Consider the following 19,358-nt stretch of genomic DNA (forward strand, 5'->3'; position numbering starts at 1 on the left):
TGTGGTATCATTCTAATTTCACCACAACTGCAAAACTTCAGTTAATGACTGAGGTATTATGATGCTATATGGTTGCCTGGCAACCACCTAACAGCAAACCAAACTGAACCTCTATGAAAGATGTCTTATTTGTTTAATTTCTGGACAAAAACATCTCAAGAAGTGCAATTCTACATGCCTAGCAACCACATAGCAACAAGCTAAAATTAACCATTTTCAGGATATAAAAACCATCTATCAGCCTTATTTTTTATCTCCTTTATATGATTAAATATATCGATTTGCAAAAAGGACTAACCAAAAAATACTGTAGATATGCTACTTTTAATTGATTTATTTGCACAAATCCAGGTAGGGTTCAAAGTGGCTTGCACAGCCGCTCTGTTTGAAAGGTCTTTTTCCCTTTCAGATCATCAATGTTTCATTTTGTTCTCAATTGTTGTTTTGCTTCTATAAATTCAGAAATGCAGGAACATCATGGTACTAATGTAATGAAAATATACCACATAGTTATTTAAACCTCACTTTAGTGGAGTTCTGTGGAAAAATATTTTAATTATTTACACTCAACAGACAGGTGTTAGCTACAGCTTCACCTTTAAGCTCAAATATGAAAAAACTGAGATCATCCTACAGGATGAGAGTGTGACAGGAAGGCGGACAGCTGCACCATCGCTTGTTTCAGAAGGATATTTAAGGTGGAACTACAGTGCTTTTCTGTCATGTATATTCTGTTTCAGCGGCCGGTGTCCATAACAAACATGGTGAAAATTTGAAATGAGATCACTGTAAGTAGAAGTGAATCGCATGAGCCAAAAGTTCAGGTTTCAGACTGCAGCAACCCTCTGAAGTCTTATGTTCTCATCTTAGCCCCAACACTGAAACCCAAGCCAGTGTTACAGAGACGAGCAAAAAGCACTTCCTGGAGGCAAAACCTGAATAACCACCGACGTGTGTTAGTTAGATTATTACAGTTCACATTGTTTTTGTCCAACAATTACAAAGACGTGGGGGAAGAAGTTAAAATGAGATAAATAACTCACACACCCTGATAGTGTAGCATTTGCTGTTTCTGACAGTTTGATGAAGAACCTTTATGACATCAAAGAGATTTGGCTAAGGAACTAAAACTGCTTTGTTAGTTGGCTGTAATATGAGTGGACTACCCGAGTGGAGTCCAAGAATAAAATTATGGAATTCTGCTGGAAATGTGCCCAATAGTTCCCTTTAAAGTCTTAAAAAGACACTGAGAGCTGTTTGGGTTTAAATGCATTAGGATCTGACAGGCAGGAAGAACGAGACCAAACATCCCAGCAGAGCCTGAATGGAGAGAAGGAGCTTCTTCCTTGAACCTTTGATTCTTCCCTGGACTTAAAGTTTTTACACATTAAATCTATCATATTTGCTTTTTTTTGATAAGAGGGACATTTCTAAATTGCGAGCTAATCTTCTCCTCTGAACTAGAGAAATGACCAGGCCTAGATTGTTGCAATGCCCTTTTAACCAGATTATAAATGATCTCTGTCACGCCTCCAAGCAAAACAAAATTCATCACCCCTGTTTTATTCTCTTTGCATTGGCTCCAATTTTAGAATTCATTTTAAAATTCTCACACTTATCTCAGCTTCTTGTTAAACACACTGCTGCTCGCTGTCTTTGCTCACGAGCTCCAAATCTATCGGTTCACCACTCCGTTAAAGACTTTCAGTTTAATCAGACCATCTGCAGACGTTCTTTTACTATTTCTTTTGTTATTTTTTCTGTTCTCTTTTAATAATGTCTTTTAATTGTTGTTATATCTGTATAAAGTGTATAAAGTTCTTTATGAATAAACTTTACTTGCTTTGCAAGAATTGCAGGACTCAAGTCACCTACCGTGTTTGCGTGTGACCTTTAAATACAGTGGTTTGGATAATCTCACCACACTGTTTGCTTTGACTACTTCTTGGCACGTCTGCAGTCTCCACATAGACTCTGTACCTGCATCCAACTGAAGCTTGATCAGATGTGAGATGAATAGAATAGAATAGAATTCAACTTTATTGTCATTGCACATGTCACAGGTACAGGGCAACGAAATGCAGTTTGCATCCATCCAGAAAGTGCTTTAGTCGTGATATAGATATATTACAATATAAATTAGCAATAATATAGATATGTAAGTATATTACAGAAATGGGTCTATTATGGTATGTTATAATGTACATGGTGTGAAGTATGTTATGAATATTCTATAACTATAAGTATGTACAGGCTGTAGTGAGTACAAGCTATGTACAGGCTATGAACAGGATATAAATATGAAATAAAAACTATACAGAAATCTGAGATATACAGTTATACAGAATGTGACCTATGTAAGTTATAAACAGTTGTGGGATTAAAAATTATCGTATGTACAGAATGATTATCTACACAGAACTATACAGTAGTGGTAAAGTGCTAGTGGTTGTGGGTGTGTGTATGTTCAGTCCATGAGTTTAACGTGGGTCAGATGTCAGGAGGCAGAGTTCAGGAGTCTGACAGCTGTGGGGAAGAAGCTGTTCCGGTACCTGGTGGTCTTAGTCCGGAGGCTCCTGTAGCGCCTCCCAGAGGGCAGGAGGGTGAAGAGTCCATGTGATGGGTGACTGGGGTCTCTGATGATTTTCCCAGCCCTTTTCAGACACCGCTTCCTGTAGATGTCCTTTATGGCAGGAAGTGGTGCTCCGGCGATGCGCTGGGCAGTTTTCACGACCCTCTGCAACGCCTTCCAGTCCGAGGCAGAGCAGTTCCCGTACCAGACTGTTATACAGTTGGTCAGGATGCTCTCGATGGTGCAGCAATAGAAGTTCACCAGGATGTCTGAGGACAGGTGGTTCTTCCTCAGAGTCCTCAAGAAGAAGAGGCGCTGGTGAGCCTTCTTGACCAGCTTGGAGCAGTTGGTCGTCCAGGTGAGATCCTCGGAGATGTGGACTCCCAGGAACTTGAAGCTGCTCACACGCTCCACAGCCATCCCCTTAATGTGGATGGGTGGATGTGGGTCAGCATTCCTCCTGTAGTCCACGATGAGTTCCTTGGTCTTCTCGGTGTTAAGCAGCAGGTTGTTTGAGTCGCACCACTCAGCCAGACGATCCACCTCCTCCCTGTAGGCGGCCTCGTCGTTGTCACTGATGAGGCCAATCACCGTGGTGTCATCTGCAAACTTAATGATGGTGTTGGAACCATCAGCAGGTCTGCAGTCGTGGGTGAAGAGGGAGTAGAGGAAAGGGCTCATCACACAGCCCTGTGGTACACCGGTGTTCATTGTGATTGTAGATGAGCAGTGGTTGTCCAGCCGGACATGTTGGGGGCGGTTGGTCAGGAAGTCCAGTAACCATTTGCAGATGAGGGAACTGATGCCCAGGTCTGTCAGTTTCCTGATGAGTTGTGAGGGGTGGATTGTGTTGAATGCTGAACTGAAGTCTATAAACAGCATTCTGGCGTAGGTGTTGTTGTTGTCCAGGTGTGAGAGGACAGAGTGCAGTGCGATGGAGACGGCATCCTCTGTGCTCCTGTTCTGGCAGTATGCGAATTGGTGGGGGTCCAGGGTGGGGGGGGAGACAGGATTTGAAGTGTGCTCCCAATTCTACTAGTGTGAACCAGTAGAATTGGGACTACTCGTGGCTACAAACATAGATCAGAAAGCTCCTGGTGGTCTTACTGTTGCCTACAGATTCTGACTTTTTACCCAATGACAGAGAAATAATAAAAGATAAAGACGCGACGAGCAAAGAAACAGAAATCTGTGGGAGAGCTAATCAATACCTGAAACAGGAAAAATATCAGGTTTCACTCATAGATGTAGCCATGTTGTGACAGGCATGTCTCTCTACTCATTTCATCACAAACATGCAGGTAAGTGGGATTTTTCTTCTGTGTTGTCACTTAGCTGTGTTTCCTCAGTGATGAGCAGAGACACAGTTACTCTAATAAAAGTCTGAATTTTGTGTAATTTTACAGGAAACATGCACAAGGAGGATTTCTTTCAGGGGAAGTGATGCTGCTTAGATCTTAGATTCAAACTGTTTTTGCAGAGGAGTCCTTATATCTGAGGTGCTCTTTGGACCGGACACATATGGGCTTAAATATTTAAAAACTCCAAGGCAATCCCTTTTCAAAATAAAATAAAAAGGCCGTATTTTCACAGCATTAAAAAAAGCATTAAATTAAAGTGATTTAAATATTTGTTTTGAAATAAGAGGAAGTGTTTTTTATTTAATTTCATGTTTATTTTCTTACATGATGTTATCAGATTCTCCTCATGCGTCCACAGAATTTAATGTTGTTTTCATTCATTTATATAGAGGCTGTAAATACCTGCCTAGCGACAAGGTTTGCTCCTAGAAGGACTCCTCACCATAAATACTTTCTTGATCGCTCATCATTGCCAGCACACACGCCCTGCAGTAGTCAGGGTCACGCGAACCATGTGCTGCTTACTAAACAGTCAGTTTGATGAACTGCATTTGAACTTCTGATCATACAGAAAGAGGAATCTGTGTGAATGCACAGACACGCCTCATGAAAACATCTAAACAGAGAGTTACAGAGTGGGCCTGCATCCGTATGAATGTGTCTGAAATCATCAACAGGGCTTCTTCTCTGGCAGTTTTGCATGCACATACACTCACACACGCCCTTCCAGCTGTTTCTCTTTGCCCTTGCAGTTGTTTTTTCAGGTCAGAGTTATGTAGGCCAGAGGTCCCTGTGGTTTTTATGACTCACATTGATGCTGCTGACCCACCAACACTGTAATGAACCTCAGCTTTATGAGGAAAGATGAATCGGAGGCAACAGCATTAATGGTGAGCAGATGAAAAACCTGAGCTGACACAGAATGTATAAACCTGTGAATGCTTGGTATCTCACAAATAATAATAACACTAGGAAAAACATACAGATGCTTAACCTCTGGGCATCCACCAGGTCGCCAATGATCAGCTTACAGTTCATCTTTGGGTTATAAAGAGTTCTTTAAAACTATTTTATATGAGAAAAAGGAATCGTATACAATTCTTGGCTAAAATTATCAAGTCAACTGCTGAATCACTCAGTGTTGAGGAAACAACACCTGTGGAAACGTGTTGTTACAGCTTATTCCAGACACAACAAAGAAGACAGATGCACAAAAAGGGATAACAATGAAAACTAGCTGCTAACCTATAACCAACGTGTGGCTGAAATTAGAGATAGCTGCAACACAAGCAAAGCTGGAAAAGAGTAAGAAAACAAATATCGGTGCCATGAAAAGGAGAGAGCGCCATCCTGGAAGGAAGCCTCCTTATAAGCTCAGAAAGAGGAGGGGAGGAGGCGTTAACTAGCATCTGAAAAAGAGCAAGCAAAAACAGACCAACTGAGCAATATATTAAGCAACAGTTTCTAAGACGAATACCTGCACAAATGTAAATGTGCAAATGTTGTCAGACATTAACAAGCTGTTGCCCCTGGAAACTTGGCCCCAGCACCAGAGCTGTCAGCTCAAACAAAGTGTCAGGACTGAAAGAGTGCTGTGAAAACAGAAAACACAACAGCCAGCAACCAGCACAAACTAGCAAACAGAAGAAAACAAGGTTAGAGCGGCTAAAGGAGAAGGTGGAGGAAAGTTCAGTCGTGAATCTGCATCGGCTCAGGGGATGATGCTGCAAGTTTTGTGTGCTAAATTTCAGAGAAGCATAAAAACAAGAGGAGAAGAATCAGATTTCCCCACTTACTGATGATGCAGGTCAGCTAAAAGACCAGGTGAGGTGACAAACAGGTGTACATGGAAAGTTTTCTCAATCCATGGACGAAGTGTAGCTTTGGCGATGACGATCACGTCAGGATGATGATACGTCTTTCCACAGAAAAAAGAGGAAAGCCGTGAGATGACCAGCAAAAAGTCCGGATCTCATTCTGATTGATTTACGAAATTAAAGGTGGAAATGGAAGAAAATGATCCATGACAAGGCTCCATCCTGCAACGCTGATCTGTCAGCCTCTATTTGAGAAAACTGGAATCAGCTTGATGAAGAATATTGCTTTTCATTTCTCAAACAAGGCCCAAGGATGTGCAACAAAGGCCAAGCTGTGATATTTTTCTTGATGATTGCATATATTGTAATTCATTAATCCCGTGTTTTTTGGTCTTCTTGATCTGGAAAGAAAGAAAGCCATTAAATAAAATAATGTAATTAAACATATTTGCTGCATCCAAGTGTGACGATTCTGAGATTTCAACCAGGTGAGAAGAAGTGTGAGGCCAAACTTCATGAAAGACTGATCTGAAAGGTAACATCTTCCAGCTTCTGGTTGTTTGGCATGTGGTTAAAATGCAGCCTGACTCTATGCTCTGCTCTGCTCATATTCAAAAACACTCAATCCTCTCCGGGAGTTTTTCAGCAAGGAATCAGAATTTTTGTAATTCAGTAATTCAGGAATGTTCTCAGAGAGAGAAAGGGAATAAAACTTTTACCTGAGCCACAAAAACAAGAATAAAATTGTTGTTTTTAAGTGTGAGTTTGAGTTTTGTACTTAGACTTTTGCAATATTTTACTTTCAGCCGTTATTGGATTCTTTACGTTCTCTGGCTTTGTTAGTATTAGTACAGGTAATATAACTGCTCAAGATTACAGTTCATATTTATCCTTTTCAGTTTTACTTCCTGTGTTCTTTCTATTCTTTCTGATCTTTGTGGCTTTTCTGTCTTGTGACTTCCTGCTTTACTTTGATAGTCATCTGTCTCTGGTACTGTTTCAGTTTTACTTCCCTGCATTGTGATTTAGTTCAGCTGTGTCTCCCAGGTGTCTCCTCTCTGCCACGATCGCCTCTCTTATAGTCGCAGTCAGAGCGTCTGTATTCACAGCCATCCTGCTGTACTTGAACAAAGCTTGTGTGTTTTGCATTTCCACACACCTCGGCAGGTTGTGTGTGCAGCTCAAAATAAACTTAAAGCTGCCAAGTTTTAAGCCGTTTTCTCATATGTTGTAGATCTGTATTACAATATCAGTATGACTAAAGTGTCCATTCAGTTGGCTGTATTCCCAGCAGTCATTGTGACTCTTTACCAGGATTTAGCTTCAACTTTCAAAGGACGTTCTGCGATCACAGCTGTGAATAAAGGTCCAAATCTGTATTTTGTTAAGTTATATTTAATTCTTTTAAGCCAGTTAGAAATTATGATCTATACTTTATTTTTAGACAATGTGCTGTGATTTGGATTACATGGATTTATCTGAAATTTATCAAATAACTTGAAATTCTAAATTCTTTTTCATTCTTTCTTCCTAAATCAGATCCTACATCTCCCAGCATGCCGCTCGACTGCCTCTGCAGTGCAGTGGCTGTGTGAACTTGTGTTTCCTCTGTCGGTTCTTTTATCTGTGTAGGTGGAGAGAGTGATAATCAAAGAGCGAGAAACTAATATATTTTTTCCCCTCTGAGTAAAAAAGGAGAGTTTCTGAGAACAACCTGTGTTCTAATTCAGCGAAACCGCTGTGGGAGGACAAATGAGTTTCAGTTCCTTCCTCTGTGAGATTCATTACAGGCTGTTTAGGCGAAAACAAACAGGCTGGGTGAAAAAAAGGAAAGGGAGTCGTAACAATGACGCAGAGCAGGGCATTGTTAACACTCGGGGTTTTTACAGCATTATGACATCACTTCACTTATAGTTTGTCATGCAGCACTGACAGATACTGTGGAAGTGAAGCAAGAATTAAAGAGTGGTTTGAGAATAGCATGTTGTCTGACGCCTTCCCAAAGTCTGACAGGAATAGTGAAATGACTTTTGATTTGCATGATTTTCTCTAGAGCCTTCTCGAGGAACACAGTCATTTAATAGTTAGTGATGCACGGCTATAAATGAGCAAACGAAAAGACCTTCACAAAGGAAAAAGTGGTTTTGATTCTTGCATGAGATTGAACAGGCATCAAACTCTGTCTCTGAATAACACAATAACATGTGAAGGTGATGAGAGCAACAGACTGATTACATCAGTTTCATCTTCACCTGTGAATAACCTTACTGATATACTTCAATAGAATTATACCTCAGATTGAATTCAGTCTAGTTTCTGCAGACATCCTTCTCTGAGTCCTTCAGCTCTGGACTGCTGCCAGTGTGCTGGACACAAAGACAGTGACATCAGTGATATTGAAGGTAAACGGCGTCTGGAATGAGACTGTGATGAGCCTCGTATACCTGCAGCTCTGGTTAGACTCACTGACGGCCACACCAAAGGTTCAACCTTGGAAAGCAAACTCTTTGCTTTTATTGAGAATATATTATCCTTCAAGCACTCTCCACAGTGGAGTCCACAGTATGAGGCTGAAAAGCCTCTGTGTGACTGATGAATGTGCTTTTGAGGCTGATTCTTGTCTTGTTTAATGTATTTTTTAACCAAAAGGATTTCAAAAGGATGATGCATCATGTTTAAAGTGACCAGTAACTTTCTGTTTAGGACCACCATCAAGTCAAGCCTGAACCTAAACAGGCAGTTTTTAAGAGGGACACAGGGACACACAGGCCTCGAGACCAGTTGGCAACATCTGGCAACCTCTGGCTTGCAGTTGCAAATACTGCTTTGGTCACTAAATGATTGCCGTGCCCATAGGTTGCATGGAAGATGCAGATTTGTGTGCAAACACTTTCCATTTACTCTCTGACCTGCAGTGAAACTTGAAGAGGTGCGATGGAAACTGCTTACGATGAGCAATCACTTTTAAACTGAAGGTTGTAGTGCCATAACCAGCACACTGCAACTTTTACTCTGAAGGTGAAGAATATCAGTTTCTAGTTTAAATTCAGTTCAATTCAGTTTTATTTACTTAGTTGCTTCAAGACAACCATCTTTGAGCAAGCACTTGGCGACAGTGGGAAGGAAAAACTCGCTTTTAACAGGAAGAAACATGCAGCAGAACCAGGCTCAGGGAGGGGCGGAAGACAGAGCAAAGGCTAGCATTTCAAAGCCTGGAGCAAGGTTAGCAGTTAGCAAGTGTTTGCAGACAAACACCCAACTACAGGCGACCAGAACACCACAGAGGTTATTAGTCCAGCACTAAGTACCTCTGTGGCGGGGCATGGTTTACAATGCTGCTGCAGGTATGATTGACCCACCTGCGCGGCATCTGCAATCACGCCTCACCTGCTTAAGTTTGGAGATTTGGTTAACAATGTTGTTGTTGTTGTGCTGAGCTGGCAGCGGGTTAGCTGCAGCTGTGTGTGAATGTACAGCAACCGTGTGAGTGTTAATAAAGTATGCTGAAAAGCATGTTTATGCCATCAGGTCTGCCGTGGTCATTTACAACCCCACTGTGACCACATTAATGCTACCAGCTTCCAGCAACCTCCCACATTTACTTGCTAACTGGTGACCAGTGGTTACAAGGGGTCACTGACTGATCTTAACTACTCAGCTAGAACACACATTTTTCTCTAGCAACCAGAGATTACCAGGGGTTGCCAACCAGTCTCTAGGGCTGTGTGATTTAAATGGCTAAATATAACCAACCAGCAGCTTAGTCTAAAACACAAATGTTCACATGAGGCATGGTGCCCTGACTCACAGACCTTTAAAATAAAGCATGGCCACAGACTCAGCTAATGGAGAAAAGCAGGCAGTGTCTGGCAAAATGAGATTATTTGACATATTAGAATTTACTTGTCTGTTTGCCGTTATTTCACGGCTATTCTCAAAGGAGAACTCCTTTTTATTGTGTATGTATTTTAATATCAGATCATACGTGAATGGACGGTGAGGCCTGTAGTGTATCTGTAGACATGAAAATATGGACTTCTATAAGGTTTGTTGCCAGCTTATCATAAAAACAGTTCAAAAGATTTATATCTGCTGTTTCTCTCTCTCTGCGGATCTCATCGAGTTCTTATAACTTTTACCTGTTGGAGGTTTTTCACTGGCTTCCAGGGGCTGATTTGTGCAGGGTGCAGCACACACAGCTTCAGTGAGGAAATAATGAGGTAAATATTGTGCTTCTTTGGACTCACTGCATCGGTTTGACAAATGGATTGGAAATGCTCGGCTCGGGTGATGTGACAGACATGTGAACATTTCTGTAAATAAAATAATTTTTATTGAGCGGAGGGAAGTTTATTGCTCTCAGCTCATTAACGATCAATATCAACTGCAGACATTAAACCGAGTTTGTTTCTCATCACCTGTTTTAGTGCATATTTACATTTTGTGCCATTGTGTTTGGGAGCAAGGCAAAACAAATGCAATATTTAAAGCTGGGTTTGAAGATGTGCCTCATTAGCAGCATTTTCACTTTAACTGACGGCTGTAATCATGACTGTCCTGCTACGCCTCACCGGCTAATTTCATTCACCGAACCGTTGTTGCTGTTGGAGTGTTTTTATTGCATTTTTCATTTCTAGGTTTACAGTTCATGTAATTCCATTTTACTATCTGTATCTAGGCAGTTCAAGAAATGTTTTGATACCAAGTAAGTGCCAGATTGTCAATACCAACACGTTTAAAGTAGCTTATATAGGGGCAGAGCAGTGTGTCATGATTTATAGGATGAATCATCAGTGAGTTGTCAACATTATTTACCACTAAATCGCCACTAACTGATTTTTACTTTTCACAAAAACTAGTTTTTAAGGCACTTTGAGTCCGACTCTGTTTTTTGAATGTGTTAGTGGCAATAAATTAAATAGACGTGACACTTTTCATTGTTTTTCATTTCCAAAAATGTAATGAACACATTGCAGCGGGACGCATACTAAAAGTATCAATCATATTGGGCTAGGATCATTAGAGTCCAATACCAGCATTGGTATCGAAACTGTCGATATTTCAGTTCGCCCGCCTCTTCTTCTCTTCACTTCCTTATTCTGCTTGCTTAGCATGAACACTGAACACTTGGCATTCCACACTTTCTTCCACATTTGCCCATTAGAGGTACCAAAAATTAAGATGGCAACAATTTTTGCCACCATGTGCCATTACTGCTTTGAACTGAATCGATTCAGAGACGGTCTGTTCCTTTTCACGAAAAGAAGTAAAGAAGTCACTTGGATGATTGACAAAACGTTTCTCCCACTGAAAACAGAATCAACCTTTTGGGAACTGAAAGAAATGTGACCCAGTCTGATATCAGCCTCAGGTGTCATGGACAGTGTTGGGTAAGTTACTTTAAATTAGTAACTTAGTTACATTACTAGTTACTTCTCTAAAAAAGTAACTCAGTTAATTCAAGTTACTCGTTACTTTCAAAGTAACTAGTTACTAGCAGTGTTGGGACTAACGCGTTATTAAGTAACGCGTTACAGTAACTACGTTATTATTGTGGTAACGAGCACGGTAACTAGTTATTATGCCAAAACCAGGAACGCGTTACTCGTTACTGGGATTTAGATAGGCTCGTTACTCGTTACTTCGTGTGGTGGATATCGCGGAGCTTCCACAGATTCAATAACATTAGCAAGTGGTGGAGGCCAGCAGGTGGATGAAGGAAAAGGGAGGCAAGAGGAGAGACCCGAAGCGGCCGCCGGTCCGCGTGTCAGGTGAACTGAACTTCAGGTAAGAAGTTATGACCTGCAGTCTATCTGGGTCAGATATAAACCAAGTTTAGGTGGAGTTTATTTTCGGTATGCTGACTTTTTCGTACTGCGTGCTAGCTAGCATGACGGAGTTTCTATACAGCTGGGTGGGTGCTATGCTACTGATGTTGAACTTTATTTTGTTCATACGGTTAATTATTAGAGTTGCCAACCGTCCCGTAAAAAACAGAATCGTCTGGTATTCAGAGAAAATATTACACGTTTCGTACTGAGGTGAAAAGGAACACAGTTTGTCCCGGACTTCAGCTACAATGAAAAAGACACAAAGCTGAAGCTGCACAGCTGCCTCTTCTTCTCTCATTCTCTCCTCTCCTGTTTCTACTTCAATCACGAAACTGATCAATGATCAGCTGATCGGCTTTTCTCTCTTGTTTATTTATCGCCCACTTTGTGCCAGAAAGAGGAAACCAGCGGATGTCGCGTTAAACAACAGCAGCACGTTTAAGCTTGATCAGCTGTTGTTAGAATTTATTTAATATTAATTTCTAGTATCAGCTGATGTTTGCTGGAGCCACAGCTGTAAAGCTGCTGGTCATGATATCGGTTTGGTTATCTGGTGAGAGGGAAACATGCAGATGAAACCAGGAGATGTCCTTACTGAATCATCAGAGCTGAACAGGTGATGGAGAAACAGGTTTACCTTTTAGGTGACATGAATGAGTTGAAGGGAAGTTATGAACTGTTTCTGAGAGACAAATAACACCAGCATCCTTTTCTAAGTAGCTGACAGCTGGTAACTGTGCAGGGGCGGGTCTAGCAAAGTGTTGCCAGGGGGGCAGGTAGGGCATTAACAGGGAAAGGGGGGCACAAAGAAATACTTTTCTTTATTATTCTCATTTAAAATGTCTCGCTTTTAAAAAAAAATAATTATCTGAGTCTTACAACAAACAATTGATAGATTGATACATATATACCATCAGAACAGTGTACATAATATAAATTATAAAGGAAATCCATCCAAAACAAGATGATGCATCAGCACTCAAAGAACTAAACGTTGGCCATGCTCCACTTAACCACCCAGAAAAACCTGTCACTATTGGACAGTATCTCAAGCAGCTCTCCAGACACAGGAACTTCATGTGGTTCGTGTCAATGAACCTGATTCAGGTGTTTCACTGCCACTTCAACAGCAACTTCTTCTTTTTCTACATCACCTGTACAGGTTTTACTAAGCTAACTACCTTTAATTTAGTAAACTCCCACCGTAAGGGTGTGTTTTAACTGATGAAAATGTGTCATACTCAGACTCGGACATCTGATTACTGCCTTTTATAAGCTTTATTGCACAAGCGTAAGCTAACACCAGTACAGTAACCGTGCCTTTACAGAAGCCAGGTAATCAACTGAAAGACACAAAATAAACAACCATACAACATTAACAAAACAACCCTATTAATGACAGTACAGTTTAGTAATAGTCATATTTATGGCCTTAACATATTATTTAATCAACACAGAAACTCACCAGCTCGGCTTCATCAGTCATAACAACAACATCAATGAAAAGAAGATCCGGCAGGTAGGATCCATGAGCGGATGTTAACACATACTATCCCAGACTAACATAAATCACTCCGTCTCAAACAAATTTGTCATTTAAAGCAAATTTGGGTCTGACTAATAATAAATCACAACAAATAAATTGGCATGTTAGAAATATAGGAAAAACCACACACCTCCCACTTGGGCTACGTGCCAGACTAAGTAGGCCACAATAACCAGTAGCATACACATATATAGAAAACAAAACTCTTATAACCGTCTTTAAACAAGTTGGTCTCCACACCAAAGAGTCCCCAATCCGTGAGTATTCCTCGGGTACTCAGGGGGATGAACCACGTCCCTCTTGCTCCTCTACTGGCAGTAACACCACCAACCTCCTTACGTCCCTGTGGAGAATGGTGGAATGACATGGTTCCCTGTCCTTCCTTGCCTGGGACCAGTTGATGGGACGACTACAACAAATCCTTACTTTGACGTCCCGAACAACACCCCGGTCATCTGCATCTGCCTCCTCCACACGGCCCAGCTTGAAGCGGCCTCTAAGGGCATTCTGATCTGCCACCCAAACAAGGTCCCCAACAGAGACATTTCTCGCCGGGGCATGCCATTTTTGCCGAACAAACAGGTGCGGCCCGGCCATCTGGCTCCAGCGCCTCCAAAACTTGTCCACTTCCACCTGGACTGCACGCAGACGGCTGAATGGGTAGGCAGGGAACTCAAACCCCATGTTGTCACCCCTGGGCCCCGCCCGACCCAACAACAAAGAGTTTGGTGTCACAACATCTACAGTTTCTTCCTGAACTTGAGCTCTGGCCCTGATAGGCCTCTCATTGGTGAGGTTGGCCGCCAAATAGAGGAGGGTTTGGAATTCCAGAGCAGTCAAGTTTCCCTCCTCACCGACGTTGCTCAATGCCCTTTTCAACACGCGAACAGCTGCTTCCGCCGCTCCATTCCGATGAGGGGAGTCTGCTGGACTAAACTCCCACATCCAGTCAGACCCAACCACAGCTGCCCTTCTTTGGATCTCTTCTTTGTCGATACTACCAAGGAAATCATAGAGCTCCTTCAGTGCAGGTTTAGCTCCCACAAAATTGGTCCCCTGGTCAGACCAGAGTTTCTTGGGGTGACCCCTCAGGGCAGTAAACCGCTGGTATGCCTTCAGAAAGCCCTCAGTTGACAGATCTTCAACTATGTCTGCATGAACTGCTCTTGAGGCCATACAACTAAAAACCATGCCCCAAACTTTCTTCTTCACTCGTCGCCTTACTGAGTCTCTAACAAAATACGGACCAAACAAGTCCAAAGTAGTGTACTCGAAAGGGGCTGCTGGCGTAGTGCGTACGGGAGGAAGATCACTCATCACCTGAGTGCATAGCTTGGCCCTGCACTTTCTGCAACTTATGCACGAATCAATCACCTTCCGTACGATCCTGGGACCTTGAACTACCCAGCCCCTCTTCCTCATCCGAAGAAGGGTGGCAGAAACACCTTTGTGGTTAACACGATGGGCGTCCTCAGCGAGGAGAGAGCTTAACCGACACTTGTAGGGGATCAAAGGGACCCCGGACCTCTCCCCCTCAACGGATTGAATCCGGCCATGGCACATCAAGAGCCCCGTTGTTTTATCCTTGCGCACAACCAGGCGGTTGAGCGTCGTCGTAGGGAAAGTCACACCTGCTTGGGCGGCGAGGCACAAGTCCTGAAACGCCTCTACCCGCTCCTGGGCCGTGGGCACTGCCTCCCACTTTAATCCTGCAGCAGTTTGACCCCTGCCAGATAACCAAAAACGCAAGGCTCTGCGGACATAAGCTATGACCCCACAGAGCTTGGCTAGAGAATTGAACCGTGAAAGATCTACTTGATTTATTAAGGCTGAACCCCAGTACTCCTTGATCCTGCAGACACTAGAAGCAACAGAAGGAGACCCCACAGTCTCAAAAGAAGTAACCTTGTTGCTGAATGGTAACAACTCTGGGCTTACTCGACCGCCGACCACTGCATTGACACTATCAAAACCATCTGGAATAGTCTGTGCCATTTCCTGCGACCTTGTTAGAAAAAGCCTTTCTTTGGAGTCGACTGACGACTTCTCTAGTCCCAGAGGCCACCTCTGCAGCCGACTTTATGGGCCATTTCTCTATTGGCTTGGTTAGGAACATGGGACCGGTCTGCCATGAAGAGTCCTCACTAAGCTGCTCAGGGGAACATCCTCTTGTGACCAGGTCAGCCACGTTGAACTGGCCAGGAAGCCACCACCAGTCAGTGACAGGCCCGGCCTTCTGTATCTCGCCCACTCGATTGGCAAAGAAGGTCTGGAACCCGTAACTCTCTCGTTGGATGGCACCTAACACAGTCTGACTGTCCAGAAAATGGTACCAACGATCTATTTCCAACCGACTGTACTTCAGAAAGTAACCTTTCAGGCGGGTGGCAAAAACAGCTCCACAAATCTCTGCCTTGACAGCATCTCCCTTTTGTTCAATTGGAGTCAATTTGGCCTTGGACTCCACGAGCCGGGTCTTGACCCCTTCAGAAGTTTCCCAGCGCAGGTAAAGGACCGCTCCGTATGAATCACAACTCCCATCAGAGAATGTAATTCCCCAGGGTTTACCCACCCAGCCGGATGGCGTAATACTTCTGGGAAAGGTGATGGTACTCAGCCGCGCGTACTCCTTAAAGAGCTTAATCGCTCTCCCACGTAGTTCACTAGACAGCGGCTTATCCCATGTATCCTTGGTCAGTATGCCGGCCTCCTGAAAGGCTCTTCTGACAAGAATAACACCTTTCTGCTTCAGGGGCGTCGCCAGACCAAGGGGGTCATAGAGCCCTGCTACCTGACTCAGCAGCATACGACGGGTGAGGGGATTCGGCGTCTTCTCCCCTATGTTCTCCTCAGTGAGGTCTACTTGAGTACGCATCTTTTTCTTTCTTGTGGAGAAGTTGATAGCCACCATGAGGAAGAGCTTCTCTTCTTCCACGAGATAACCCACACCCAAGGCCTTGTTGTCCTCGGTCCGCAGCTGGTTGGGCAACATGATGGTTTCGGGTTCAGCAGGAACAGCACCTTGCCTCCCACTAAAGCCAGACCGCACCCAAGGCTTGAGGTAAAACCCCCCATACTTGAGAATGGTTTCAACCCCCTCCAGGATCTCGCTCAGTCTCTTAGGGTCGTTGTGGGACACAAGGATGTCATCCACGTAAGTATCCTCTTCAATGACACGTCTTTCTTCCACTCTGTTAACAAACTGTGGCAGGAGGGCAGTCTCTCGCATGGCAACCTGAGTGATACAACCTGCAGGCTTGTCACCCATGTTCACACGCACTACAGCATAATCCTTGATGTCCTCCTCCGGGGAATGCCTCCACAAGAAGCGATGAACATGCACCTCTTGGTCCTCCAGCCACACAGAGTTATACATTTTGGAGACATCCCCTATCGCCGCATGCTCTCCCTCTCGGAAATGGAGCAGCACTGCCCTAATGGGATTCAGAACATCTGGGCCCTTCATCAAGATGCTGTTCAAACTAACACCTCTGTACACCTGGCTGCTGTCCCAAACGAGCCTCACCGGCGTGGTGTTGGAGTGTGGGTTGGGCGCCATCAAATGGTTTATCCACCACACGGCTCCTTTCCACTCGTCCAACACTGTTTGGGAAAGCTGGATAGCGGCCCCCCTTGCCAGCATGTCACGCACCTGCTTAGCATAAGCTGCCTTCCATAGCGGATCTTTCTCGAGGCGCTTTTCTGACTTCAGGAAAGTCGCCTCCACAGCTTTGCAGTTGTTAGGCAGGGTCGCAGGGTCTTCTTTCCAGGGATATTTAGCATCCCAGTGGGGCTCGTCACTATGATTGTCACTCAGCTTGAAGGTCAGACCTCCTCTGATAATCTCCAACTCTCTTTCATCAGCAAGTGACATTTCCTTCCCCCCAGGGGCGCACTTCCCACAGCGGCAACCGCCACACACGGGGTCACAGGCGGCACCAATACTGTCCCACTGTAACCATTTGATGACCTCAGCGTTGGATGTATTCGTGGTACCGACCACTACGCTGTTCTTTGGTTTTGGGTAACAGTTACGAAGGGCCGCAACTCTCTGAGACTCTGTCTTCATGGAGCACGCGAAATGGGTTGATGAGAAACGTACTGTCACCTCCACATCTTCAAACAGATCTGGGTGTGCGCCACTGATGGTTTTCCCTAACGGACCATCCCACAGGACCAAGTCACCGCACCTCATCATTCTCTGGGGGGCTAGACGACCCTCTCGGGTGCTGATGAGTAGCTCAATCTTTTCAGGGCGGATCAGTTCCCCCGGTTCGACGGAGCCTGGGAAGAACTTCTCCAGGCGCTCCGAGTCCACGACATGACCCACGTTGGCAATCTCCTCTAACCCATAGCAAACCATCTCATGGAGTCGCCATGTCCCTTCTTTGTGGCTACTTTTATGCTCACCAGGTATCTCTTTGTCTCTACTTTTGCCTCCATGCCACCAACACCATGAACAACCAAGGTGATTGGTTCACCAGTCAGGCCAAGCCTTTCCGCTGCCTGGTGGGTGATGTAGTTCGTGTCAGAGGCTAAATCGATGAGCGCTCCAATCCAGTCTCCCCTCTTGGTGGTGACGTTCAACAACATCATGAGGACCGGGAGCTCCTTCAGACAACCCTCATCTTCCGAGCCTCTGCTACCACACAACTTTGAAGTCACTTTGTTTGTGCAAGCCTTTCGAACAGCCTCCAACTGCTCCGGGGACAGACCTAGACCAGCAAACACAGCCTCTTGCTCTTCCGTTGGGCCACGGGGTTCTCTCCTTTTCCCCCCTTTGGTCCCTTGCCTAGCTGTATCTTTCCTAGTTGGGGTTTTAAGACACAGGAAGAAATGGTGATCCGATGAGGCATCACCCCTTCTGCATTCCTCATTACGACACAGAAAGTTTTTACTACACGGGTCATCACTCCCATGGGAGTCCAGACACCTGGGACATACCCTGGTCTTTTTCACGTAAGCTCTCCGCTCTGACGGGCTGGCCTTTTTAAACGTCTTACAGCGGTATAAACGCCCTGTATGACCCTCTTCGCCACACAAACAGCAAGGATTCTGTGACAGCTCACCTCTCGTCTCGCTTGCAGTAGCCTTGGTGAATGAACGTCTCTCCATCCTCCGATCTGGTCTCTCCTTTGGTTTCTCACGGGGGCTCGGTTCAGCTGCCCTGGCAGTATTAGACTGCCTGATGGATTGCAACTGCTCCAGTTGCACCAGAACTGTTTTCTGATCTTTCAGGAACTGCCATAGCTTATCAAACCGGTTCTGTGGACTGACATCGTTGACAGGATCACACCAGTACAAAAGCCACCTTTCCTTCATACTATCTGGCAACTTACTCTCAAGTGAGCGGATCACCAACTGATTTTTTATGGCATCTTCACAACCTAGGTCTATTAGGTCCAACAGCGCTCTCTCTACAGCCTGGATCAACTGTAAAACCTCTCTGGGTTTGTTGTTGCGCACGCCTGGTAACTCCTGTAGTTCAAGTACGATGTCGTCTGCTATCTGTGATACGTCACCATAACAGTCCTCTAAAACCCGGAAAACCTTGCTCGCAGTACGGCAGTGAGACAGCCTAAGTTCACATTTTACTGAATCAGCAATACTGTCCATCAAGTGGAAGAGTCTGCACTCTGGGGAACCTGTGGGTTCCGCTAACGCTTGGAGGGTCCCCCAGTTACTCTTCCAGCGCCAGTAGCTTCTCCTGTCCCCAAAGAACTTAGGTAGGCTCAGCGGTGCGAGCGCAATCCTCGTTCCGAGCGATCCTTGAGAGACGGTCGACGTGCTCTGTCCTGCCCCAGTGCCATCAGGTCTCACACCATGTATTCCTCGAAGCTGCTGTGGCGTGCTTGAAAGGCCAGGGTTGAACACAGGACTCACGAGTCTCTGGGATAGTGGTCCCTGTGGTGGCGCTTGAAGGGTTACAGTGGAGGGACTTGCAGCTCGTGCTCCCTCGGGACCACCTGCATCAACGACTTGGTTACTACTGTCCACCGCAGCACTTTGGTATGCAGCGGGGTTCACGTCAGCATCTAGCGCACCACCGCCACACGCAGGGCCATCATCTCCACCGGTCGCGGCGGGCCCACTGAGCTTGCTAGTGCTGGTCGTCACTCCACCGTCAGCGCCACCTTCATCACTTCCTTCACCTTCACTGCTAGTCCGGCTCCTAAGGTCGCCACACCCAGATCTCTTTCTTCCATCCAGAGTGGTAGCCAGCACCACCAT

General features: G+C 44.6%; 1 protein-coding gene across 1 annotated transcript; it reads right to left on the reverse strand.

Annotated features, from left to right (window-relative positions):
* Positions 1–12,822: 12,822 nt before the first annotated feature.
* On the reverse strand, positions 12,823–14,567 carry LOC112841937 (uncharacterized). The gene is made up of 2 exons (XM_025897338.1): positions 13,047–14,567; positions 12,823–12,924 (listed from the first exon to the last, which is right to left on the reverse strand). The coding sequence occupies exon 1, from the start codon at positions 14,547–14,549 to the stop codon at positions 13,404–13,406; it is 1,146 nt and encodes a 381-aa protein (XP_025753123.1). The 5' UTR covers positions 14,550–14,567; the 3' UTR covers positions 12,823–12,924; positions 13,047–13,403.
* Positions 14,568–19,358: the final 4,791 nt, after the last annotated feature.

This window comes from Oreochromis niloticus, linkage group LG13 (genome assembly GCF_001858045.2).
Source record: "Oreochromis niloticus isolate F11D_XX linkage group LG13, O_niloticus_UMD_NMBU, whole genome shotgun sequence".
NCBI classification, from domain to species: domain Eukaryota; kingdom Metazoa; phylum Chordata; class Actinopteri; order Cichliformes; family Cichlidae; genus Oreochromis; species Oreochromis niloticus.

What these genes read in the sequence shown, in the direction of transcription:
- LOC112841937 (XM_025897338.1), bottom strand. Translation starts at nt 14,549, where the DNA reads ATGAGGAAGAGGGGCTGGGTAGTTCAAGGTCCCAGGATCGTACGGAAG.